This window comes from Halichoerus grypus, chromosome 2, assembly GCF_964656455.1.
Source record: "Halichoerus grypus chromosome 2, mHalGry1.hap1.1, whole genome shotgun sequence".
Lineage (NCBI taxonomy): Eukaryota > Metazoa > Chordata > Mammalia > Carnivora > Phocidae > Halichoerus > Halichoerus grypus.
Genome location: NC_135713.1, coordinates 122,166,890 through 122,193,180, shown reverse-complemented (window position 1 = coordinate 122,193,180; position 26,291 = coordinate 122,166,890). Strand labels below are relative to the sequence as shown.

At 41.2% G+C, this 26,291-nt stretch overlaps 1 protein-coding gene across 1 annotated transcript in view; it reads right to left on the bottom strand.

The window, feature by feature from the left end:
• Window positions 1–1,422: 1,422 nt before the first annotated feature.
• Window positions 1,423–26,291, bottom strand: part of SPOCK1 (SPARC (osteonectin), cwcv and kazal like domains proteoglycan 1) — a 557,700-nt gene continuing 532,831 nt past the window's right edge. Inside the window, exons 9-11 of the mRNA XM_078067479.1 lie at window positions 24,267–24,329; window positions 5,382–5,519; window positions 1,423–4,902 (exon numbers count right to left, since the gene is read on the bottom strand). Coding sequence (XP_077923605.1) covers window positions 4,712–4,902; window positions 5,382–5,519; window positions 24,267–24,329 — 392 coding nt within the window. The 3' untranslated portion in view covers window positions 1,423–4,711. The remainder of the gene's footprint in view (window positions 4,903–5,381; window positions 5,520–24,266; window positions 24,330–26,291) is intronic.

Below are 26,291 nucleotides of genomic sequence, written 5' to 3'. Positions count from 1 at the left end.
GGCATATTCACGGTGGGTTTCGTTTTATCATTTTCATTTTTTAAGGTTTGAAATTGAGTTGGTAGTGGGAAATTCAGGTAGAATTATGTAAATAGCAGGTGATGCCTCAGAATGGAGTGGGAGTCAAAATGTACACTCAGACTATAGATTGGGGGCTTCTCAGAGAAGAGGAGATGGTTGAAACCAGTGGCATACATAATACTGTCCAGAGAAAGCAGGTAAAGTCAAAGAGAAGTGGGCCAGAGAAGTTATCAAGGAGGTAACTTTACAGAGCAGCAACCACGTTTTATTCACATTCATATTCCTAGAACTCAGTGTGGTGCCTGTTCATAGTGGCATTCATCAATCCAACACATACTCATCTATAAATCTGCTAATAAATCTATAAAGGCTTGCAGAGTGAATACATTTTAAAATCTTCCTCTTTCCTTGAATCAGTTTGCCCAAGCACATCTTACAAATGAGTGAGCATTGTGAGAAGGTGCAGTGACCTTTTTGCTTACACTGTATTACCAAAGCTGGAACCCTGGCTTCAGGTTCGCCTTCGTTTGGTCCTGGACCTTTAAACGAACCCCCGTGGCATCTGTGAAGTCATAGCTGGAGGAAAAGTGTGATAGTTGACCTGCACAACAGTGCTGATTTGAGATGAATTTGGAGAGTATCCACAAATGCCAACTTTTCTTTAATGGATCCTGTAACTACCCTGGAGGCTTCATATTGGTCATTGTTCTCCTGACATTAGTTATTTCGTGGACTTGTGAAGCACCTTTCCCTGAACTGTCAATCTACAAATTGTCTCTAAAATCTATTCCATGGGGTAAAGGAACAGAATTATTCATAAGAAAGTGACTGCCTCAGCTTCTGGTGAAATGACTCAGTCAGGGTATAATTAAGTCATAGGCACACTGGCCTGAATGTGGCTGAAGCTGGAAAGGAAATCATTCCTTTTCCAATTTGGGGGCTTTCTGATGTTTGACAAGCCTCTGGAAAATTCAGAATCCCCTGTAAAGGAGAATTTCTTTCTTTCTTTTTTTTTTATAGGAGAATTGGAGAATAACTAATGGGAGGGAAAGAATAGGAAGAACTGGAAAAGCTTAAGGTTGTCAACAGGATGACAACACAGAAATCTGATAGGTAAAAACGAAGTAACAAAGTGGAAGCCTCAAAGAGGTGAAAGCAGCTAACACAAAGGTTAGGTGATGTGGTTCTAGACTGCGTGGGCACAGGGTGTGTTGAGAGAGGGGCCAAGACAGGGTGGACCACCAGCTGGTCTACCTCCTTTGCCATGTACAGGAGCCTTGAAGGAGGGGTCCGTACTGGCAGTCCCCTCTGTCTGCCCATGCTGTTTGTTCTCCAGAGATTGAGTGTGGACATGGCTTGGTGAGATGACATGCAGGCTAAGAAAATACCGACACTCGGGTGTTGCAGACAAATCAAAATTTATTGAGACAGACAGAAATGCACCTACTCAGGACTACAGTTAAGCATTTACTATTAACCAAAGAGTCGTGTTCACATTCCAGAGAAGTCTACATGGAAAAGCATTCAGAATTTACTAGATTTTTCTACATCACTATTTCATCTACAATAGGGACAACAAAATGACACTCAGGGTTTGGTGGGCTCTCATTACAATGCTACACATTGAACAGGGACAAACAGTGACTTTGAGAAAAAGGTATAAAAAGACCAAAACCACCCACTGTAGAAAGGGCTCTTAGATGTTACTGTACAATGTGGTCAAGGTGGGGGAAAAAAAAAAAGTGTGGCATTCTGGGAAAAGTAGAGGGGCAGACCTGGACAGACACATAGTCATTCACTGCTGGGCGTGGGGAAATGGGCATAAAGAAGGGGAAACTGATAATAAAATCTCAGATTGAGTAGTAAGGTATTCCCATGCCTAGAATATCTGTGGAAACAAAAAGACGTTAATATGGCAGACAACTAACCATGGTGGAAGAAAATTTGGGATTTAAGGTGGATGCTGAGGAAACAGTATTAAACAAAAGAACCATGTGTGGAATAAGAATAAATGCTTTTACTAGAGAGTTTCCAGAAATGAGTGAGTGAGGATTCAGTTCAATACCTGTCTCAAAAATGGGGATGGATTATCATGGTACTATTTTTGTTTAATCAATATTTTTATGTATACTTAGTTGCTAACAAAAGGACTCCTGCCCAAAAAGAGGAAATCACAAATTCTACTTCTAAAGATAAGGTAACTAGAAAATCGAATCTTTAGTACTTGTGAAAAGTTGTAAAGCCCTTTAAAAATCTAATGCTGTCATGCCAAAGTGAGGCATGAAAAGTGGTGTTAATGTTGCTCCATTGATTTGGGGTCCCAGTCTTAGGAGGGCTTTTTATTTACTATTTTAATGATTCAAAACATCTTCCTGGAATATCTTTGAAAATGAGCATCTTGTTACCTTACTGGGAACTGACTGCTGAGCCCACTCTTCTCCACCATTAAGTTAATGCTAAGAATCTTTAAGTGTCATCTTAATTTGATACTTGTCATAAGATAATTAGGCAAATTAGAATCAGCGGTTCTCTGTTCCTGGAAGTTTTTCTAAGTGAAATCAATTTGTCGCTTTTAATTTGTTCTCTTGTGCATTTTTCCAAGCTCAGAGGAGACAGTAACGATGGTTTTCTTTGATGGTCTAAACTGAAAATTTTTAATATGTCTTGATTCTTTTATATACTCTATTATAATTTAGCTGCAATTAAGCACCTGTTTTCTAAATTACCATCTCAGTGTTTTGTTCAAGTGAGGAAAAACAATTGAAAGAGAGGTGATGGAGTTGACATCCCAATACAGAGCTCGCCTCTGTTCTCTCTCTACCTACGGTCCTGGTGGTACCCGTGTCTATCAGGCCAAAGAAGTTGACTGTATCACGTATGTTCATTTCCCATCCGAGACTAAGTCTAGGAATGATGCCACCGTGGCCAATGCTAGGATTGCAAAATGCTGGTTTGAAGGCAGCTTGGTAAAATACAAAGATATGGTCAATTTGAGAAGGTAGGTGTTGGTCAGCTGCCGCTATGACCATGGTTTGGCTGAGTATATTTTTTTGCCTGAGTTTATGTGGTTGTCTTATGGACGGGCTGGAGCTCAGGAGGAAAGGAAGATAAACCAATGTGGGCCACAGAGCCTTGCTGGGGGGCTGATGAGGGTCACAGGTAATTGGAAACCAGGTAGGACAGGAGCTTAAGGGTCTGAAGTACTGAACTAAATGGGGCCACTTTGAAGACTACTCTTTGGTGCTTATATCTGAGCCAGCTTGATAGGGACAGAAGTCCTTAAAACAATAGAGAGGCTGACCCTACCAAATTCAGAGACAGACTGTAATCATGAGCTTACTTAGGGAAAAGAAACAACACTGGTGGAGGGCTTGCTTCAGGAGTAGCTCTTAGAAATCCAACCTAGCTTCTAGGCGCTATGATGAAGTTCTTTTTAGCCTCCCTTTGGGATTTTTTTAAATAAATGATGAGTGGTATAAAATCCGTACAGCTTGTGTACCCTCACTATGATTTGTGGATAGAAATGGGGCAAAGCAAAACATGGGATTAAGAATCCTGAATTTTCTTCTGCAAAGGAACACTGTGGTATTGTCATCTCAGGGAGCAGGGGACGTGTATCCATGCCTTGGGAAAAGCCCTTGCGTCGGCAGGGAAAGTAAGAACCTGTGGCAGACAGGATTGCTGCAGCCCTGGGGGCGGGGGTGGGGGGGACGCTTTGAGCTGAAATGAAAAAGATGGCTTGTGAAGTTGCCCATGTGGGAGTCTCATGGCTTCTGCAAGGAAAGTGATTTAGGCGGACAGAGCCTTAGCCAAATCAAAGGGCTTCCGGTGACTCTCCTAATGCATAGGGAAAGGAACCTCCTCAGCCTGCAGGCTACAAGTGCTAAAACTCTTAGTGCAAAGAAAGGCCTTCTGATACTGATTTCTTATTCCAGAAATTCTGATCCAGGTCTGGACAGCTGACAAATTTATAACTGTTTTTCAAATGAGTTTCTAGAAGATCCTGAAGCGCTTTTTCTGAGTGGTGTGTGTGTGGTCTTGTACACACAGTCTACTCTGTACACACAGACATCTTTACGCATGTCCAGAGAAGCATCCAGACACCCTTGTTAATAAAGAAAATCAATTCCCCGAAGGAACTCTTGACTGAATTAAGGCTGTTGTTTGTAGGAAGCCAGATAGTGATATGAAAAACTAATTTTTAATTATTAACACGAGGGGTGGTGGGGATAGGGCAGAAGAAAGTACAGTGTGGTGTGTTTTCCACGACATCTACAGGACACAAGAAAAGCACTTAGACACCGTAAGGCCGGGAACCATGCTGGAATGACCACTGGTGTGGGTAATCGAAAAGCATCTTGGACGTTTACAAGGTGGGGGCTCCCTGCACAGTCAGAATCCCACATACATCACATGCTCATTGCAAAAATCTCACGGGAGGGAAGGAGGCTTTAATTGAGCCAGCCGCTCCCCTGTCTAAAAAAACAAAACACAACACCCTTCTTCCCACACAACTGTATGCAAGACCAGAATGCTCTGGGGACAAGGAGTGGTCTTCCAAACCTGGGGTCAGGTACAGAGAGCAACAATGGAGAAGAGGCCTTGGTGCTGTGGAGTCTTAGATACAAATGCAGGAGTAGGAAGTGACTTGCAATTCTGTGCAAACCTCGTGTCCTCTTCCTTGTGGGGACTACCATATGTAGCCCACCTCGTCCTCTTTGTCGTCGTCCTCATCCTCATCATCCTCTGTCACTGCCCGGGTGTGCACCCTCAGCTTCCCCAGTGTGTCCTTTGGTCCCAGCTCCCGCTCGTCCTCTAGGTCATCCAGCAGGACCACAGAGCCGCCACTCCCAAAATCCCCTGAAGTCTCCTGCTCCTCTTCTGAAAGAAGAAGAAGAAAGAAAAGATGGGAGGTTAGTTGCTGCTTATACCTCTGGACCATTGGAGTGGTTCCTTTTCATGTGACTTAAGTGGAGGGAGAAAGCATGCAATTCACTCTCTGAATATTGGAGCATCTCTGCCTGGATGGGGTTCGTCAACATGGCACAGGCTGCAAGCTTAGTGAACCCCGGAGGTGTGGAGATGCTTCTGCCTTCTTGGGTGGAACCTTGGGAGGCTTATCGAAGTCATTCTTTGTCAAAAAATGTGATCTAGTCCCCCGGTCATGGGGAGTTCCTGCCACTCATAAAGCTAGCTAGGCCTAATCTCACGTGATTTCAGGGTGAATGCGTCTCCACTGTAAACTTGTTCACTGTAGACCACAGATACGTCTCGAGATTCTTCTGCCCAGATCTTTATACGGTCAACACCTGCCAGTCAACAGAGGTCACTGTGGGGCTGACACAGAGGGCCCTACTCACCGCAGCTCACGGCGCCCTGTTTCCTGGAGCCGGCCAGCTCGTTGCCGTATTTATCCACACACCAGCACTGCCCGGTGCTGCCGTGGCATTGCGTGGCTTTGTAATAGCCCTCCTCGTTGCACCGAGGGATGAATGCTCCTGAGGGGGGAAACAGTCCAGTTTGAATCAGACGTGCACGGGTACTCAGGGTTAATGCCCGCCCTGAGACAGAGAAGAGGGCTTAACACATCAGACGGGATTTCTTGCAGAGCTAGCGGGGGGGAAAGCAGTGGCTGGTTATTACTTAGTCGAGATCTACAGGGTCCTGGATTGGCTCAAGGTGAGACAGGATCCCTTCTTGGGTGAGTTCTTATTTTTCCCTTTAAAATATGAATGGGTACTACTCTTATTAACAATTTCTTTACCGTTTCCCAGTTTTATGGACCTAGGAGTGAGATGTAGCACCATGGAATGTCCAGTGCACAGCACAATTTGACTTACATACGCTGTCAAATGATTACTGAAGTGTAATTAACATCCATCTTTCCTTTGCGATGAGAACTCTTAGGATTTACTACTAACAACTTTGATATGTTCCATACAGCAGTGTTGACTATGGTCCTCATGCTGTACATTAAATTCCTGGTACTTGTCTTACAACTCGAAGTTTGTACCTTTTGACCACCTTCCTCCAATTCTCCCTACCTATGGTAACCACCAGTTGGATGTCCTGTCCTCTGAGTTGTTGTTTTAGGTTCCAGATCATATGCTATTTGTCTGACTGACTTCACTTAGCATCTTGTCTTCAAGGTCATTCCATGTTGTCACAATTGGCAGGCCTTCCTTCTCTTTTATGGTATACAGTAGTCTATTTTGTATACACACACACATACGAATTTCTTTATTCATTGATCTGTTGATGTACACCTAAGTTGTTTCCATATCTTGGCTATTTTAAATAACACTGCCATGATCATGTGGGTGCAGCTATTCTGAGAAGTGGAATTGCTGGATTATATGGTAGTTTTTTTTTTAATTTAATTTTATTATGTTATATTAATCACCATACATTACATCATTAGTTTTTGATGTAGTGTTCCATGATTCATTGTTTGTGTATAACACCCAGTGCTCCATTCAGTACGTGCCCTTTTAATACCCATCACCAGGCTAACCCATACCCCCACCCCCCTCCCCTCCAGAACCCTCATTGTTTCTCAGAGACCATAGTCTCTCATGGTTCGTTTCCCCCACCGATTTCCCCCCTTCATTCCTCCCTTCCTACTATCTTCTTTTTTTTTAACATATGTATTATTTGTTTCAGAGGTACAGGTCTGTGATTCAACAGTCTTACACAATTCACAGCGCTCACCATAGCACATACCCTCCCCAATGTCTATCACCCAGCCACCCCATCCCTCCCACACCCCACCACTCCAGCAACCCTCAGTTTGTTTCCTGAGATTAAGAATTCCTCATATCAGTGAGATCATATGATACATGTCTTTCTCTGATTGACTTATTTCGCTTAGCATAATACCCTCTAGTTCCATCCACATCATTGCAAATGGCAAGATTTCAGTTTTTTTGATGGCTGCATGATATTCCATTGTATATATACACCATATCTTCTTTATCCATTCATCTGTAGATGGACATCTTGGCTCTTTCCATAGTTTGGCTCTTATGGACATTGCTGCTATAAACATCAGGGTGCACGTACCCCTTCAGATCCCTACATTTGTATCTTTAGGGTAAATACCCAGTGGTGCAATTGCTGGGTCATAGGGTAGCTCTATTTTCAACTTTTTGAGGAACCTCCATACTGTTTTCCAGAGTGGCTGCACCAGCTTGCATTCCCACCAACAGCGTAGGAGGGTTCGCCTTTCTCTGCATCCCCGCCAACATCTGTCATTTCCTGACTTGTTAATTTAAGCCATTCTGACTGGCGTGAGGTGGTATCTCATTGAGGTTTTGATTGGGATTTCCCTGATGCCGAGCGATGTTGAGCACTTTTTCATGTGTCTGTTGGCCATTTGGATGTCTTCTTTGGAAAAATGTCTGTTCATGTCTTCTGCCCATTTCTTGATTGGATCATTTGTTCTTTGGGTGTTAAGTTTGATAAGTTCTGTATAGATTTTGGGTACTAGCCCTTTATCTGATATGTCATTTGCAAATATCTTTGCCCATTCTGTCAGTTGTCTTTCGGTTTTCTTGACTGTTTCCTTTGCTGTGCAAAAGCTTTTTATCTTGATGAAGTCCCAATAGTTCATTTTTGCCCTGGCTTCCCTTGCCTTTGGCGATGTTTCTAGGAAGAAGTTGCTGCAGCTGAGGTCAAAGAGGTTGCTGCCTGTGTTCTCCGCTAGGATTCTGATGGCCTCCGGTCGCACATTTAGGTCTTTCATCCATTTTGAGTCTATTTTTGTGTGTGGTGTAAGGAAATGGTCCAGTTTCATTCTTCTGCACGTGGCTGTCCAATTTTCCCAACACCATTTGTGGAAGAGACTGTCTTTTTTCCACTGGACATTCTTTCCTGCTTTGTCAAAGATTAGTTGACCACAGAGTTGAGGGTCCATTTCTGGGCTCTCTATTCTTTTCCATTGATCTATGTGTCTGTTTTTGTGCCAGTACCATACTGTCTTGATGATGACAGCTTTGTAATAGAGCTGGAAGTCCGGGATTGTGATGCCACCAGCTTTGCTTTTCTTTTTCAACATTCCTCTGGCTATTCGGGGTCTTTTCTGGTTCCATACAACTTTTAGGATTATTTGTTCCATTTCTTTGAAAAAAGTGGATGGTATTTTTATAGGCATTGCATTAAATGTGTAGATTGCTCTAGGTAGCATTGACATCTTCACAATATTTGTTCTTCCAATCCATGAGCATGGAACGTTTTTCCATTTCTTTGTGTCTTCCTCAATTTCTTTCATGAGTATTTTACAGTTTTCTGAGTACAGATTCTTTGCCTCTTTGGTTAGACTTATTCCTAGGTATATTATGGTTTTGGGTGCGATTGTAAATGGGATCGACTCCTTAATTTCTCTTTCTTCTGTCTTGTTGTTGGTGTATAGGAATGCCACTGATTTCTGTGCACTGATTTTATATCCTGCCACTTTACTGAATTCCTGTATGAGTTCTAGCAGTTTTGGGGTGGAGTCTTTTGGGTTTTCCACATAAAGTATCATATCATCTGCAAAGAGTGAGAGTTTGACTTCTTCTTTGCCAATTTGGATGCCTTTTATTTCTTTTTGTTGTCTGGTTCCTATGGCTAGGGCTTCTAGTACTATGTTGAATAGCAGTGGTGATAGTGGACATCCCTGCCATGTTCCTGACCTTAGGAAGAAAGCTCTCAGTTTTTCCCCATTGAGAATGATATTCACTGTGGGCTTTCCATAGATGGCTTTTATGTTATTAAGGTATATACCCTCTATCCCTACACTGTAAAGAGTTTTAATCAAGAAAGGATGCTGTACTTTGTCAAATGCTTTTTCTGCATCTATTGAGAGGATCATACAGTTCTTGTTCTTTTTTTTATTAACGTATTGTATCACGTTGATTGATTTGTGGATGTTGAACCAACCTTGCAGCCCAGGGATAAATCCCACTTGGTCGTGGTGAATGATCCTTTAAATGTACTGTTGGATCCTACTGGCTTATATTTTGGTGAGAATTTTTGCATCCATGTTCATCAGGGATGTTGGTCTGCAATTCTCCTTTTTGATGGGGTCTTTGTCTGATTTGGGGATCAAGGTAATCCTGGCCTCATACAATGAGTTTGGAAGTTTTCCTTCCATTTCTATTTTTTTGGAACAGTTTCAGAAGAATAGGTATTAATTCTTTAAATGTTTGGTACAATTCCCCTGGGAAGCCATCTGGTCCTGGCCTCTTGTTTGTTAGGAGATTTTTGACTACTGCTTCAGTTTCCTTAGTGGTTATGGGTCTGTTCAGGTTTTCTATTTCTTCCTGGTTCAGTTTTGGTAGTTTATACATCTCTAGGAATGCACCCATTTCTTCCAGATTGTGTAATTTGCTGGCATATAGCTGCTCATAATATGTTCTTATAATTGTTTGTATTTCTTTGGTGTTGGTTGTGATCTCTCCTCTCTCATTCATGATTTATTTGGGTCATTTTTCTTTTTGGTAAGTCTGGCCAGGGGTTTATCAAACTTACTAATTCTTTCAAAGAACCAACTCCCAGTTTCGTTGATCTGTTCTGTTCTTTTGGTTTCTATTTCATTGATTGCTGCTCTGATCTTTGTTATTTCTCTTCTCCTGCTGGGTTTAAGCTTTATTTTTTTTTTCTTTTTTAATTTTATTATGTTATGTTCGTCACTATACAATGAATCATTAATTTTTGATGTGGTGATCCACGATCCATTGTTTTCGTATAACACCCAGTGCTCCATGCAGTACGTGCACTCCTTAATACTCATCACTGGGCTAACCAATCCCCCCTCCCCCATCCCCTCTAAAACCCTGTTTGTCTCTCAGAGTCCATAGTCTCTCATGGTTCATCTCTCCCTCCAATTCCCCCCCTTTCATTTTTCCCTTTCTTCTCCTAATGTCCTCCATGCTATTCCTTATGTTCCACAAATAAGTGAAACCATATGATAATTGACTTTCTCTGCTTGACTTATTTCACTTAGCATAATCTCCTCCAGTCCCATCCATGTTGATGTAAAAGTTGGGTATTCATCCTTTTTGATGGCTGAGTAGTATATCATTGTATATATGGACCACATCTTCTTTATCCATTCATCTGTTGAAGGGCATCTTGGCTCTTTCCACAGTTTGGCTATTGCGGACATTGCTGCTATGAACGTTGGGGTGCATATGGCCCTTCTTTTCACTACATCTGTGTCTTTGGGGTAAATAGTAGTGCAATTGCTGGGTCATAGGGTAGCTCTATTTTTAACTTTTTGAGGCACCTCCACACTGTTTTCCAAAGTGGCTGTACCAACTTGCATTCCCACCAACAGTGTAAGAGGGTTTCCCTTTCTCCACAACCTCTCCAACATTTGTGGTTTCTTTCCCTGTCCATTTTTGCCATTCTAACTCGTGTAAGGTGGTATCTCAATGTGGTTTTGATTTGAATTTCCCTGATGGCTAATGATGATGAACATTTTTTCATGTGTCTGTTAGCCATTTGTATGCCTTCTTCAGAGAAGTGTCTTTTCATATCTTCTGCCCACTTTTTGACTTGATTATTTGTTTTTTGGGTGTTGAGTTTGAGAAGTTCTTTATAGATCTTGGATACCAGCCCTTTATCTGTAGCGTCATTTGCAAATATCTTCTCCCGTTCTGTGGGTTGCCTCTTGTTTAGTTGACTTTTTCCTTTGCTGTGCAGGAGCTTTTTATCTTGATGAAGTCCCAAAAGTTCATTTTTGCTTTTGTTTCACTAGCTTTTGGAGATGTATCTTGAAAGAAGTTGCTGTGGGTGATGTCAAAGAGGTTACTGCCTATGTTCTCCTCTAGGATTTTGATGGATTCCTGTATCACATTGAGGTCTTTCATCCACTTTGAGTTTATCTTTGTGTATGGTGTGAGAGAATGGTCGAGTTTCATTCTTCTGCATGTGGCTGTCCAATTTTCCAAGCACCATTTATTGAAGAGACTCTCTTTTTTCCATTGCATGTTTTTTCCTGCTTTGTCAAAGATTATTTGACCATAGAGTTGAGTGTCCATATGTGGGCTCTCTGTTCTGTTCCATTGGTCTATATGTCTGTTTTTGTGCCAGTACCATGCTGTCTTGGTGATCACAGCTCTGTAATATAGCTTGAAATCGGGCAACGTGATGCCCCCAGCTTTTTCTTTTTCAACATTTCCTTGGCGATTCAGGGTCTTTTCTGATTCCATACAAATTTTAGGATTGTTTGTTCCAGCACTTTGAAAAATGTCATTGGAATTTTGATCGGGATGGCATTGAAGGTATAGATTGCTCTGGGTAGCATAGACATTTTAACAGTGTTTATTCTTCCAATCCATGAGCATGGAATATTTTTCCATCTTTTTGTGTCATCTTCAATTTCTTTCATGAGTGTTCTGTAGTTCCTAGAGTATAGATCCTTTACCTCTTTGGTTAGGTATCTTCCGAGATATCTTATGGTTTTTGGTGCTATTGTAAATGGAATCATTTCTCTAATTTCTCTTAGAAATTAGACCAGCCCTTTATCTGTAGCGTCTGGGCACCAGCCCTTTATCTGTAGCGTCTACAGTTGCGTTGTTAGTGTATAAGAAAGTAACTGATTTCTGTGCATTGATTTTGTATCCTGCCACATTACTGAATTGCTGTATGAGTTCTAGTAATTTGGGGGTGGAGCCTTTTGGGCTTTCCACATAAAGTATCATGTCATCTGTGAAAAGAGAGAGTTTGACTTCTTTGCTAATTTGAATACCTTTTATTTCTTTTTGTTGTCTGATTGCTGTTGCTAGGACTTCTAGTACTATGTTGAACAATAGTGGCGAGAGTGGGCATCCTTGACGTGTTCCTGATCTTAAGGGAAAGGCTCTCAGGTTTTCCCCATTGAGGATGATATTCGCTGTGGGTTTTTCATAGATGGATTTTATGAACTTGAGGAATGTTCCCTCTATCCCTCTACTCTGGAGAGTTTTAATCAGGAGAGGATGTTGTATTTTGTCAAATGCTTTTTCTGCATCAACTGAGAGGACCATATGGTTCTTCTCCCTCCTCTTATTAATGTGTTCTATCACATTGATTGATTTGCGAATGTTGAACCACCCTTGCATCCCGGAGATAAATCCCACTTGGTCGTGGTGGATGATCCTTTTAATATATTGTTGCATCCTATTAGCTAGGATTTTGTTGAGGATTTTGGAATCCATATTCATCGGGGATATTGGTCTGAAATTCTCCTTTTTGATGGGGTCTTTGCCTGGTTTGGGGATTAAGGTAATGCTGGCCTCATAGAATGAGTTTGGAAGTTTTCCTTCTGTTTCTATTTTTTTGAAACAGCTTCAGTAGAATAGGTATTATTTCTTCTGTGAATGTTCAGTAGAATTCCCCAGGGAATCCATCAGGCCCTGGACTCTTGTTTTTTGGGAGGTTTTTGATCACTGCTTCAATCTCGTTACTGGTTATTGGCCTATTCAGGTTGTCAATTTCTTCCTGTTTCAGTTTTGGCAGCTTATAGGTTTCCGGGAAGGCCTCCATTTCATCCAGATTGCTCAGTTTATTGGCATAGAGTTGTTGATAAGAATTTCTAATGACTGTTTCTATTTCCTTGGTGTTAGTGGTGATCTGCCCCCTTTCATTCATAATTTTATTAATTTGAGTCCTTTCTCTTTTCTTTTGGATAAGTCTGGCCAGTGGTTTATCGATCTTATTAATTCTTTCGAAGAACCAACTTCTGGTTTCGTTGATCTGATCTACTGTGTTTCTGGTTTCTAATTCATTGATTTCTGCTCTAATTTTAATTATTTCTCTTCTAATGCATGGCTTAGGCATCGTTTGTTGCTTTTTCTCTAGTTCTTTAAGGTGTAGAGTTAGTTGGTGAATTCGGGATTTTTCTATTTTTTTGAGTGAGGCTTGGATGGCTATGTATTTCCCCCTTAGGACCGCCTTTGCAGTGTCCCATACATTTTGGACCGATGTGTTTTCGTTCTCATTGATTTCCATGAATTGTTTCAGTTCTTCTTTGATTTCCTGGTTGACCCAAACATTCTTGAGCAGAGTGGTCTTTAGCTTCCAAGTGTTTGAATTTCAGCCAAATTTTTTCTTGTGATTGAGTTCCAGTTTTAAAGCATTATGGTCTGAGAATATGCAGGGAATAATTTCAATCTTTTGGTATCGGTTGAGACCTGATTTGTGACCCAGTATGTGGTCTATTCTGGAGAAAGTTCCATGCGCGCTCAAGAAGAATGAATATTCTGAGGGCGCCTGGCTGGCTCAGTCGTTAAGCATCTGCCTTCGGCTTGGGTCGTGATCCTAGGGTCCTGGGATCAAGCCCCGCATCGGGCTCCCTGCTCGGCAGGAAGCCTGCTTCTCCCTCTCCCACTCCCCCTGCTGTGTTTCCTCTCTTGCTGTGTCTCTCTCTGTCAAATAAATAAAATCTAAAAAAAAAAAAAAGAAGAATGAATATTCTGTTGTTTTAGGGTGGAATGCTCTGTAAATATCTATGAGGTCCATCTGGTCCAATGTATCATTCAAAGCTCTTGTTTCCTTGTTGATTTTCTGCTTAGATGATCTGTCCATTGCTGAGAGTGGAGTATTGAGGTCTCCTACAATTAATGTATTGTTATCGATATGACTCTTTATTTTGGTTAACAGTTGGCTTATGTAGATCGCTGCTCCCATGTTGGGGGCATAGATATTTACAATTGTTAGATCTTCTTGTTGGATAGACCCTTCATGAATGGTATAGTGTCCTTCTGTGTCTCTAATTACAGACTTTAGTTTTAAATCTAATTTGTCTGATAAAAGAATTGCAACCCCAGCTTTCTTTTGAGGTCCGCTGGCATGGAAGATGGATGTCCATCCCTTCACTTTCAGTCTGGATGTATCTTTAGGTTCAAAATGAGTCTCTTGTAGGCAGCATATGGATGGGTCCTGTCTTTTTATCCAATCTGCAACCCTATGCCGTTTTATGGGAGCATTTAGGCCATTCACGTTGAGAGTGATTATTGAAAGATATGAATTAATTATCATGTTGTCTGTGAAGACGTGTATAGATTGTCCCTTTAAATTTCTGTTGTATATCACTCTTGGGGTCTTTCTTCTTTTATAGAAACCCCCTTAATATTTCTTGCAGGGCCGGCTTAGTGGTCACATAGTCTTTCAGTTTTTGCCGGTCATGGAAGCTCTGCATCTCTCCATCCATTCTAAATGACAGCTTTGCCGGGTAAAGTATTCTTGGCTGCATGTTCTTCTCATTTACTATGCTGAATATGTCTTGCCAGGCCTTTCTGGCTTGCCAGGTCTTTGTGGATAGGTCTGACATTATTCTGATGTTCCTCCCTCTGTACGTAAGGAATCTCTTCCCCCTAACTGCCCTTAAGATGGTTTCCTTGGTTCTAAGATTTGCAAGTTTTAGTATTACATGCCGGGGTGTTGGCCTGTTTTCCTTGATCTTGGGAGGGGGTCCTCTCTGCCTCTAGGATGCGAATGTTTGTTTCATTCCCCAGATTAGGGAAGTTCTCAGCTACGATTTGCTCAAATACATCTTCTAGTCCTCTCTCTCTCTCCACTCCCTCCGGGATTCCAAGTATTCTGACATTGGAATGCTTCATGGTGTCACTTATTTCTCTGATTCTATTTTCATGGATTCTGAGTTGTTTTTCCCTGGCCTCCTCTTTTCCCTTTTTATCTATTATGTTCTCTTCCAGGTCACTTATTCGTTCTTCTGCCTCACTGACCCTAGCTGTTAGATTATCTAGATTGGATTGGATCTCATTGATAGCATTTTTAAGTTCTGCCAATTCAGCTTTCATTTCTGCCCTTAGAGACTCTATGTTGCCATTAATCAATTTCTCCATTCTAGCTACCGTCTTCACAACTGCTACCCTGAATTCCATTTCTGGCATCTTGGTTATATCTGTATCCATTTGTAAATCTGTGGCAGAAGTCACAGTCTCTGAGTCTTTCCTATTTTGGGGGCTCCTCCTCCTAGTCATTCTGTTGATGGGTTTTTGAGGGAATGTATAGAGTCCAAATTATTGACTAGAACCCAAGCAAGATGCACCTGTTTTCTTGGGACCTTAGGGTTGCTGGCCTCTTGTTTTCCCAGCCTGTCTTCTGGGGGAGGGCCCTGCCACGCTGTTACTCAGGCAACCCTGTTTGGGCGGAGTTGCCCTGCCCCCCTGTGGCGGGGGATGGGCTCAGCGGGTATCAGTTTTTGGGGCTTTTGTTCTCTGGAGGCTTTCTGCGTCTCTTCCGCGAGTCAGAGCAGAAGAGACCACTTCCAACCCTCTGCCTCAGAGCAGAGAGACCGCAGTCTGCTCTTTAGTGAGCTCTCCAGGCCACACTGTCTCCGTTTCTGTCCGTGCTGCTATAAACTGCAGTGTCCTGGGTTGTGTGCCCCTACGCAGTGCCCCAGTCCTGCCTCCAGGTCGGAGCACATCTCTGCCCTTTGTGCTTCTAAAACTGCCAGCCACTCCCAGTTCGCACGCGCGACCCCGCCACTCCGGGTTTCTGCCCCGGGGCTGCCCTAAAGTCCTTTCCCCGCTGCTACTGGTCTGCGAGTCTGTGCCCCGTCCCCAGCATGCAAGGCTGTCACTCACCGGTGATGCAGGATCCCCACGGCCAGGCACCCTCCCACTGCCGTTTATCCTCCGGTATCTGCCCGCGGAATCATGGCTCCCTGCTTCGTACCTTGAAACCAACTGCCTGTGATATTCTGTTCGTAGAGATCCCGATCTTCTTACATCTCAGGCTGGTTTCGTGGGTGCTCAGAGTGGTCTGGTAGATATCCAGCTCAATCCCAGGGACTGGTTGAAATAGGGTCCCTTACTCCTCTGCCATCTTTCCTTCTCCCCTGGGTTTAAGCTTTAATTGCTGTTCTTTCTCCAGATCCTTTAGGTGTAGGGTTAGGTTGTGTATTTGAAACCTTTCTTATTTCTTGAGAAAGCCTTGTATTGCTATATACTTTCCTCTTAGGACCACCTTTGCTGCATCGCAAAGATTTTGTACAGTTGTGTTTTCATTTTCATTGGTTTCCATGAATTTTTTAAATTCTTCTTTAATTTTCTGGTTGACCCATTCATTCTTTAGTAGGATGCTCCTTAGCCTCCATATATTTGAGTTCTTTCCAACTTTCCTCTTGTGATTGAGTTATAGTTTCAAAGCATTGTGGTCTGAAAATATGAAGGGAATGATCCTGTCTTTTTGTACCGGTTGAGACCTGATTTGTGACCTAGGATGTGATCTATTCTGGAGAATGTTCCATGTGCACTAGAGAAGAATGTGTATTCTGTTGCTTTGGGATGGGATGTTCTGAATATATCTGTGAAGTTTATTTGGTCCAGTGTGTTTAAATTTAAAGTCTTTATTTCCTTGTTGGTCTTTTGCTTAGATGATCTGTCCATTTCAGTGAGGGGGGGTGTTAAAGTCCCCTACTATTATTGCATTGTTGTTGGTGTGTTTCTTTGATTTCATTATTAATTGGCTTATATAATTGGCTGCTCCCATCTTAGGGGCATAGATATTTACAATTGTTAGATCTTCTTGTTGAATAGACCCTTTAAGTAGGATTTAGTGTCCTTCCTCATCTCTTATTACAGTCTTTGGTTTAAAATCTAATTGTCTGATATAAGGAATGCCACCCCAGCTTTCTTTTGGTGTCCATTAGCATGGCAAGTGGTTTTCCACCCCCTCACTTTCAATCTGGAGGTGTCTTTTGGTCTAAAATGAGTCTCTTGCAGGCAGCATATCGATGGGTCTTGTTTTTTTTTTTTTTTTATCCAATCTGATACCCTGTGTCTTTTGATTGGGGCATTTAGCCCATTTACATTCAGGGTAACTATTGAAACATGAATTTAGTGCCATTGTATTGCCTGTAAGGTGACTATTACTGTATATTGTCTGTGTTCCTTTCTGGTCTATGTTGCTTTTAGGCTCTGTCTTTGCTTAGAGGACCCCTTTCAATATTTCTTGTAGGGCTGGTTTTGTGTTTGCAAATTCTTTTAGTTTTTGTTTGTCCTGGAAGTTTTTATCTCTCCTTCTATTTTCAATGACAGCCTAGCTGGACATAGTATTCTTGGCTGCATATTTTTCTCGTTTAGTGCTCTGATTATATCATGCCAGTCCTTTCTGGCCTGCCAGGTCTCTCTGGATAGGTCTGTTCCCAATCTAATGCTTCTACCATTGCAGGTTACAGACCTCTTGTCCCGAGCTGCTTTCAGGATTTTCTTTTTGTCTCTGAGACTTGTAAGTTTTACTATTAGATGTCGGGGTGTTGACCTATTTTTATTGATTTTTGAGGGTGGTTCTCTGTGCCTCCTGGATTTTGATGCCTGTTTCCTTCCCCAAATTAGGGAAGTTCTCTGCTGTACCTTCTGCCCCTCTCTCTCTTTCTTCTTCTTCTGGGATCCCAGTTATTCTAATATTATTTCGTCTTATGGTATCATTTAATTCTTGAATTCTGCCCTTGTGATCCAGTAGAAGTTTATTTCTCTTTTTCTCAGCTTCTTTATTCTCCATCATTTGGTCTTCTATATCACTAAATCTCTCTTCTGCCTCATTTATCCTAGCGGTTAGAGCCCCCATTTTTGATTGTACCTTTGATCTCTCCTTGGTTAGATTTTAGTTCTTTATTTCTCCAGAAAGGGATTCTCTAGTATCTTCCATGCTTTTTTCAAGCCCAGCTAGTATCTTTATAATCGTCATTCTGAACTCTAGTTCTACCATCTTACTAATGTCCATATTGATTAGGTCCCTGGCAGTCAGTACTGCCACTTGTTCTTTTTTTTGAGGTTTTTCTGTCTTGTCATTTTGTCCAGAGGAGAATAGATGAATGACAGATCAAATGCTAAAAGGGTAAGAACAACCTCAGAAAAATATACACTAAATAAATCAGAGGAGACCTGAAACCAGGGGGAAAAGAAAGGGAAAGGAAAAAAAAAATATGATCATGCTGGTGAATAGATCAGAGCCACACACTAGATTTTGGGTGTACTTTGGTCTGTTAGAAGAAACTGCCTCCCAAAATTTTAAAGAATGAAAAACTTATATATATACAAAAATAAGGGTAAATACGATGAAGGGATGGAATATGACTGTAAAGATGAAAATTATAAAAGATTTTATAAAAGGATTTGATAAGTTGGTTGAAAAAAGAAAGAAGAAAAATGTGATCAGGCAGGAGACTAGAACAAAGCCATACACTGGAAATTTAGGGTATATTTTGGTCTGTTAGAAGAAACTGTTTCCCGAAATTTTAAAGAGAAAAAAACTTATACCAAAAAGAAGGTTAACTACAATGAAGGGGTAGAATATGACTCTAAAAATGAAAATTGAAAAAGATTTTTTTAAAAAGGGATTGATAAGATGTTGGTTGAAAAGGGAAAAAGAAGAATTCACAAAAAATAAAGAATTATGGGGAAAAAGCCATGAATTCTATGTGTAGTATTCCCCTAGCACTGGAGTTCTGCCGTTCTCATTGATCGGTAAACTTGGTCTTGGCGGGCTGTTCTTGCTGATCTTCTGCAGGAGGGGCCTGTTGCCGTGGTTCTCAGATGTCCTTTGCCGGAGGTGGAATTGCCCCGCCCTTGCCTGTCTGGGCTAAGTAATCTGCTCGGCTTTGCTCTCGGGAGCTTCTGTTCCCTGCAAGCTTTCCGCACAGCTTTGGAGGACGAGAGTGAAAATGGCGGCCTCCCAATCTCCACCCTGGAGGAGCCGAGAACTCGGCGCCCCACTCCTCAGTGAGCCCCCAGAGAAAAACAGTCAGTCACTCCCGTCTTCCCGGTCTCCGGCCGCACTCTGTGCTCCCCCAGCCTGTGACCGAGCGTTTCTCTCTGGCACACGACCCCATGTGGAGTCTCCAAACCCAGCAGATCCCTGTGGTGCACTCCTGCGCCGCTCCTCCTGGGGGAGGAAGGGGAGTCTCCCCAGATCTGCCACTTATTGGGTCCCTGCTGGAGGAGCAGTGGCCCAACTGTGCTGTGGATCACAGGTTATGGCAACCCCGAGCTGAGAGCCTGCACCTCTGCTCCATCTCTGCAGCCGGCTTCCCCGCTCCGATCCCTGGGAGCTCTGCCACACTCAGGCACCCCCGGTCTTTCTGTGACCCCGAGGGTCCTGAGACCACACTGTCCCGCAAGGGTTCCACCCCCGCTTAGCCACTGGAGCGACGTCCCTCAGTGGAGCAGACTTCTATAAGTTGCGATTTTGTGCTCCTTGGCTCTATCACTTGCTAGAAGCGGCCGACGGAGGCCCCTCCCCCACCGTCTATCCTCCCGAATATCACCTCGGATTCACTTCTCCACACGTCCAACCTTCCAGAAAGTGGTCGCTTTTCTATTCAGAGAGTTGCTGCTATTCTTTGATCCCCTGTTGACTTCATAGGTGTTCAGAATGAATTCCTGGGACCAGATGAAATTTAGGTCTCCTACTCCTTCGCCATCTTGCTCCTCTGGATTATATGGTAGTTCTATTTTAAATTTTTTGTTGAACCTCCATACCTCTTTCCATAGTGGCTGTACCAGTTTGCATTCCCATTAACAGTGCACAAGGCTTCCCTTTTCTCTATGACCTCGCCAACATTTGTTGTCATTGTTGCTTTGATGATAGTCACTGTAGCAGGTGTGGGGTGGTATCTCATTGTGGTTTTGATTTGCATTTCCGTAATGATTAATGATGTAGAGCATCTTTTGCTGTACCTGTTGGCCATCTGTATGTTTTCTTTAGACAAATGTCCATTCTAGGGTGCTTGGGTGGCTCAGCTGGTTAAGTGTCTGACTCATGGTTTCTGCTCAGGTCATGATCTCATGGGTGGTGAGATCATGTCTGCATCAGGCTTTGTGCTAAGTAGAGAGTCTGCTTGAAGGTTCTCTCCCTCTTACTACTCCCTCTTTCTCTCTTAATAAATAAATCTTTAAAAAATAATGTCTATTCAGATATTCTACCCATCTTTAAATCAAGATTTTTTTTTTTTTTTTTTTTTGCTGTTGAATTGTGTGAGTTCTTTATACATTTTGGATATTAATCCCTTATCACATACATGGTTTGCAAATATTTTTTTCTCATTCAGTAGGTTTTCTTTTGCTGTGCAACCAATCCAAAAAATCATTGCCAAGGCCCAGCTTTTTCCCTATGTTATCTTTTAGAGTTTTATGGTTTCCATTCTTACATTTAAGTCTTTAATCCATTTCAAATTTATCTTATACCTCTCATAAAAATTGAGATCTAGTTTCAATCTTTTATATATAAATATTCAATTTTCCCAATACCATTTATTTAAGGGACTGTCTTTTCTCCAGTGAGTATTCTTGGCTCCCTTACCAAATATTAGTTGACCTTATATACATGAATTTATTATGGGACTCTTGTTTCCTTGATCTTTCTGTTTTTATGCCACCATGCCATTTTGATGACTGTACCTTGATAATATAGCTTGAAATCAGGAAGTGTGATGTCTCCTACTTTGTTCTTCTTTCTCAGGATTGCTTTGGCTATTTGAGGTCTTTTGTGGTTCTGTATGAATTTTAGGATTGTTACTTCTACCTCTGCAAAAATTTCCATTGGACTTTTGATAGGTATAGCAATTAATTTGTAGATGGCTTTGGGTACTATGGATATTTTAACAATATTAACTCTTCTGATCCATGAACATGGGATTCCTTTCAATTTATTTGTGTTGTCTTTGATTTATTTCATCAGTATCATATAGTTTGCAGTGTACAGATCTTTCACTTCCTTGGTTAAAACATACCAGCTACAAACAAAATCTTACTTCTTCCTTTCCAACTTGGATGCCTTTTGTTTCTCTTCTTGCCTGATTGTACTGGCTAGGACTTCCAGTACTATGCTGAATAGGAGTATTAAGAGTGGGTACCTTTGTCTTAGTCTAGACCTTAGAGGAAAAGCTTTCAACCTTTCACCATTGCGTATGATGTTGGTTGTTGTATGTGGCATTTACTATGTTGAGGTTTGTTCCTTTTATACCTAATTTGTGTTGTTTTTTAAAATCATAAATGGATGTTGAATTTTGTCAAATGTATTTTCTGCATCTATTCAGATACCACATTCTATTAATGTATTTTGAATCATCCTTGCATCTCAGGGTTAAATCCCATTTGATCATGGTAAATGATCCTTTTAATGTACTCCTGAATTTGGTTTATACCTGGAAACATCTTAGAAAAGCAAATACGTGGGCCCCAACCCAGATCTGCTGAATCAGAAACTTTGAGAGAAGGGCCTAGCAAACTGTGTTTTAATAAACCCTCCAAGTGACTCTAATGCTGAAATTTGAAAACCACAAGTTTTTAGCAGTGTCCTCTATCTGAAGTTACAATTCATAACAGTATTTGAGCTTTTCCTACTGCCAATTTCATGGATTTCTACATTAGTCTTGTTTCACTTTGCATTATTCCTATAAAGCTTTTTAATTAAAACATTTACTGTTTTGTGTTTTTTAATGCATTTGAAGGTAAGTTAAGTTTCACTTTGATTTTGGTAGAACTTTTACTTCTAAATGTTTTGTACTTTTTATTTCATTTTTGATATTCTTCCCCCCTCTGTGTATGGGGTTTAGGTAAATAATCTAATTGTGTTTTAGCAAGTGAATTTAATCTGTGATAGGTTTTGGGGGATTGTTTATTGTGTTTGCATTCCATGGTTATGTACAGGAATACATATATATGAATGCTAATTATGTTATTCATTTCTTCTACTTAAGCTAAATTTCAAGAGGTATGTTATGTGTCCAATTACAGTTGTAGGTATGATGATTCCTCCTTTTAATTCTCTTTTAAAGTTACAGGCATACCATAATGTGGTAAAAGAAAAAGGAGCATTTCAGCAATATGATATTCCTTCTTTGTTTATAGAATTCAAGACAAAATATTTGCTTTTGTCATGTTTTTATGAAAAGGAGTCTTTAGTATCTTTTAATTTCAACTTTTGGTGTAATGGTTTATGTCTAAAAGCAACAATTGGTCTCTTCTTTTCGCCCCCCTTCCTGATTTTTGTTGAAATGATCAAGTTTTTTAGGTCCATCTTTTTTTGTATAGTTTTAACAACAATATATTCTTGTTATGTCTTTCTCTGGGGAAATTCAATAATAAGGTTTCAAGTAGATTTTGGCCCAAATCTACTCCTGGTGACCCACCAAAAGTCTGAAATTTTAATTCTTGCTTGCTATAGAACATTTCTATAGGTCATATTTATTTAGATTTAGCAGCATGTCTTGTTTCTTTTCTATAGAGTAAATTCTTTGGTGATATTTTAGTAAGTCTGGGGCTAGTAAACTTAATGTATGGTTTGAGAATACCTCTGTATCTTAGTTTTGGTTTTTCTTAGAGTGTTTCATAACTGCGTGCTCTTCTTCTATGGGAAAATACTCCTGACTGTGACCAGAGTAGTAACACTGATGTGAAGACAAAGGTCTTTCCTTACCTCTCTCGCTTTGTACTCCCTAATTTTATTTCAAGTACTAGACTCCAGAAAGAAGTGTAGCATGGGAGGCCATGGTTTTGCTATTCTGAACTGGATTTACCCTCAGATCCTACTGATTGATTATGGCAACGACTCCTCATCACCCTGCTCCCCAGGCTATTCTCTCAAATAGATAACCATAGAAAATCATTCCTAAATGACTGACAGGTAAATCTGCTTGTGCCAGAGTTGGACGCACGATCTCAGCGGGAAGATGGAAAAGAAAAAAAAGTGATTCCCATGATGAAAAGGCAGATTTGTGAACAGATTCTCAAAGTCTGCAAAGGAGAACTACTACTAGAAAGGTGAGGAAATACTGATCCTGATCCTTGAGCTGCAGTTGGAAAACAATAGCACTTTACAAACAAAATACATACTGGACTTAGCCTCAGGTTAGAAGCAGGTGTTGCTCTAAATCTATAATGTAATAGAATTACCACTTTTCCTAAGTAGGCTGTAGTTATAACTGATTGGAGGTTGTTGGAGCTTGCTTTATTTTTTAAATTCAAATGCCCCTGAAAACACACGTATTAGGAGATTGCCCCATGAAAAGAAGAATGTGCAAGAAGGTCAATGATATTTTTATGAGTCAGCCAGAGTAATCTCCATATATGGGGAGATGTGATAAAGCTAGCTTTAAAACTAGGTAGGACAAAGATAGGCACTTCATTCGGGTGAGGTAGGGAAAATGGAAGATGAGACATTTTATCTCAGACTACATACCTTATAAATGTCTCATTCATTATTAAATAATGAAGCACCCAGAAGATAGCCAATGAAAATAAAATTTTAAAAATAGATTTATACTAATTCTATACCTGTGCACCTTAGGTACATCACTCAAATCCCAAATAATGCAGCATAGGAGGGAGCCAGCCAGTTTGCCTTCACACCAGAAAGCTGCCTTTGTCTTTTTAGAACCTAGGTCCACACAGGTCATTTCTGAGTTGAACAGGGGGCATTATCAGAAGTGAAACATCTGAGGTGAGCCAATGAATAGAATAACTTTCAAAAGTAGAAGAAAGTATTCTGAGGTGACCCAAAAAGCAGTGGAGGAGAACCTGCCAGAGTTCACAGACTGCCTACTTTTGACAGTCTACAGAAAACTTGTCCATTTTCTTCCAGTAAATAGCTACACGCCTGAAACGGCAAGCTACTTAGGCAACGGACCTGCTTCTTACGGCTTAACAAGAATAATTCTGAATTAACAGTATTGCACCTCTCTTTTTAAAAAGCAAGTAAAGCAACACAGACTCCTTTTTTGGCCAACAAATGAGCTTTAGCACTCTCTGCAATGGCTTGGTCTCAATGCCCTGACGTCCCCTGAGCGCTGGAGGAAGAGGACACGCAGCTGCAAGGGAGCACTTCAACAAGCCAGCATTTGTTACCTCTACCACAGACAGACTGGCATGTCCAGGAAAAAAACACAGGTCTCATTCGGACAGAGAGAGAAATGTATATGCTTTCCTCTGTGGATTATTATGCACACTCAAGTCTTTGAACCCTAGCTTATAAATACAGAAGAGGGTACAGCCCGCTTGGTCTGTAAATTCCTGAATTATTCCCCAGATCAAGTAAGGGAGGGGCTAGCGGTAGACATGGTGCTGGGTCCCCGCCCACTAGTCCCAGGCTAAGGGAGGAGGCAGCGATTCTAAAATTACGCCTGGCCAGCCGTCTGGGGATGAAGCGACACGTTTCTTTCAGGAAACACTGAAACCATTGCTGTGGCTCAATATTACAAGAGACATGGATAGTTTAATTAGTTGTTTAAATGAGTAACAAGAAATTGTACTTACCCAACAGGCTTTTCCCCTTGCTCAGCTTCTGAATCCTGTTCATTTCATTCTGGCAAGGGAGACCTAAAAAATAATTTAGGAAAGTCAGTTTCCAGATGGTGCAGGACATAATCTCTAATGATTGGCTTCACTCTTGACGTGAAATGTACACAGTGACACACCTGGGACTGGAATTACTCCATATGCTGTTATTACACAGCAAAACAAATTCAGGCCATTAGTGTTACTAAATTAAAAAAAATCTTGCACTGCCGGGTACTTAAATAGTATTTGGGGGCTACTTGCATTGTAATTTTTCTGCCCACCCTCAATGGAAGCAAATGGTAGGTGCCAACTAGGTGATCTGGTAATAGACATTTTAATCAGCTGAGAACCGGGACCAAAGATTCCTAGCAGTTAAATGTTCTGAATGCCCATACGGGAGCAACTAACCAGAGGGAAGGTGACAACTACTTCATGTACCCCAGGTCTTGCTGCAGGAGACAAAGAGGATTAGAATAGCCACTTTAGACCTTCTGGCTCACTACCCAACACACACGCTTCAAGGGACAACTATGAAGCTATTTGAGATACGTAGAGAAGCAGTGAATGGAGAAAAGGGAAACCTTAACTCTCAGCCCTGCCACCTCATAGCTGAATGCTTTGGGCAAGTCTCTCTCTCTCCAAGTCCCCAATTATAAAACACCTTTGTGCTGAAGGACTGATACGGTGGGAGCCACCCAGCTAAGTAGGGCAGATGGGAGTGTGGTTCTCCTGTCTCCCGAGAACTTACTCCATTCTGAGCTTAAAGCAAGATGGCCTCCCCCATCTTGAGTGTTACCATGAGCTGGCTGTGCACGTCCTGTGGCTGGGGGAGGCTCTGCTATGTGCTCAAGGGCCTTACACTCCTTCTGTCCAAGCAACTTTGGGGCCTGTAGTAAATACCCAAGTACCTCTTTACATCTATTACCCTGTGCGTTGCACACTACCCTGTTTCGCTGCTTGTTCCTTGAGAAAAGCTAACAAATTTTGTTCAGTTCTGGGCTTAAGGTGCCTTCTGAGTATAGGAGAAAGATGCCAACTGAAAACAAGCCAGGAAAATGGAAATTAATTCCATCTTTGATGATTAAAGGTAGCATTTACTAGGACACACGTACCAGAAAATGTTCTAGAACTTTGTCATACTCTTTACAAGAACCCCACAAAGTAGGTACCATTATTCCTCTTTTGCAAATGGAAAGGGTCATTTTTGTGTGAAACCATACGCATTTGGAAGACTATTCCGAGACAGCACGAGTCACCTTCATTCACACGTTCCTCAAAATGTCCCACGGTAATTGTAAAAATTCTACTTCTCTTTCAGCAAGGAAACATAAATCATGCTGAGACCTACTAGAAAGTGCTGCAAGAAAAAGTCAAGAGCGAGACCAAACGCCAGGTTAAGAATTCTAACAGAAAAAAAATGCTGGCTGCTGAGCAGACACAAGAGTTACCAAAGACTCCTCGACAAAATTAAACACTGAAATAAATGAAGTTTGTTTCTGAAGCAGAAGTCAGGTGTAACATCCATGTTACTGATACTCCTATGGGAAGACTAATCAAATGGAACCAGAGTTTTAATTCCACAGCTTAAAGATGCATGACATATGTCCCTGGGAAAAGAATTAGCATGGGTTCCCATTATTGTATAGCTAAACCGAGTGCTAGGAGAATCATATTTAAAGATAGCAGTATAAGAAACTCTGGCTCTAAGACGTTTATACTTAGCATCTTTGTTTCTGTATTAAAAATAAAAGCAAACAGCAATATTTACAAATATTCAAGTGTTATTTCAAGGAATATAATTCCAGTGGGAATTTTTGAAAAAAGTTCTAAAACCCAAACAGAAAACTAAAGAAAAATACCAAAACCAGTCAATAAATAATCCTACCACATGGGAAATTAAAAATGTGCTCTCAAAATTTTCTGGGGCCTAAGAGGTGCTCAGAGCCTTAATTGTAGAATATCTACACATTTATCCTAGTAAAAATACCATGTATGGAATAC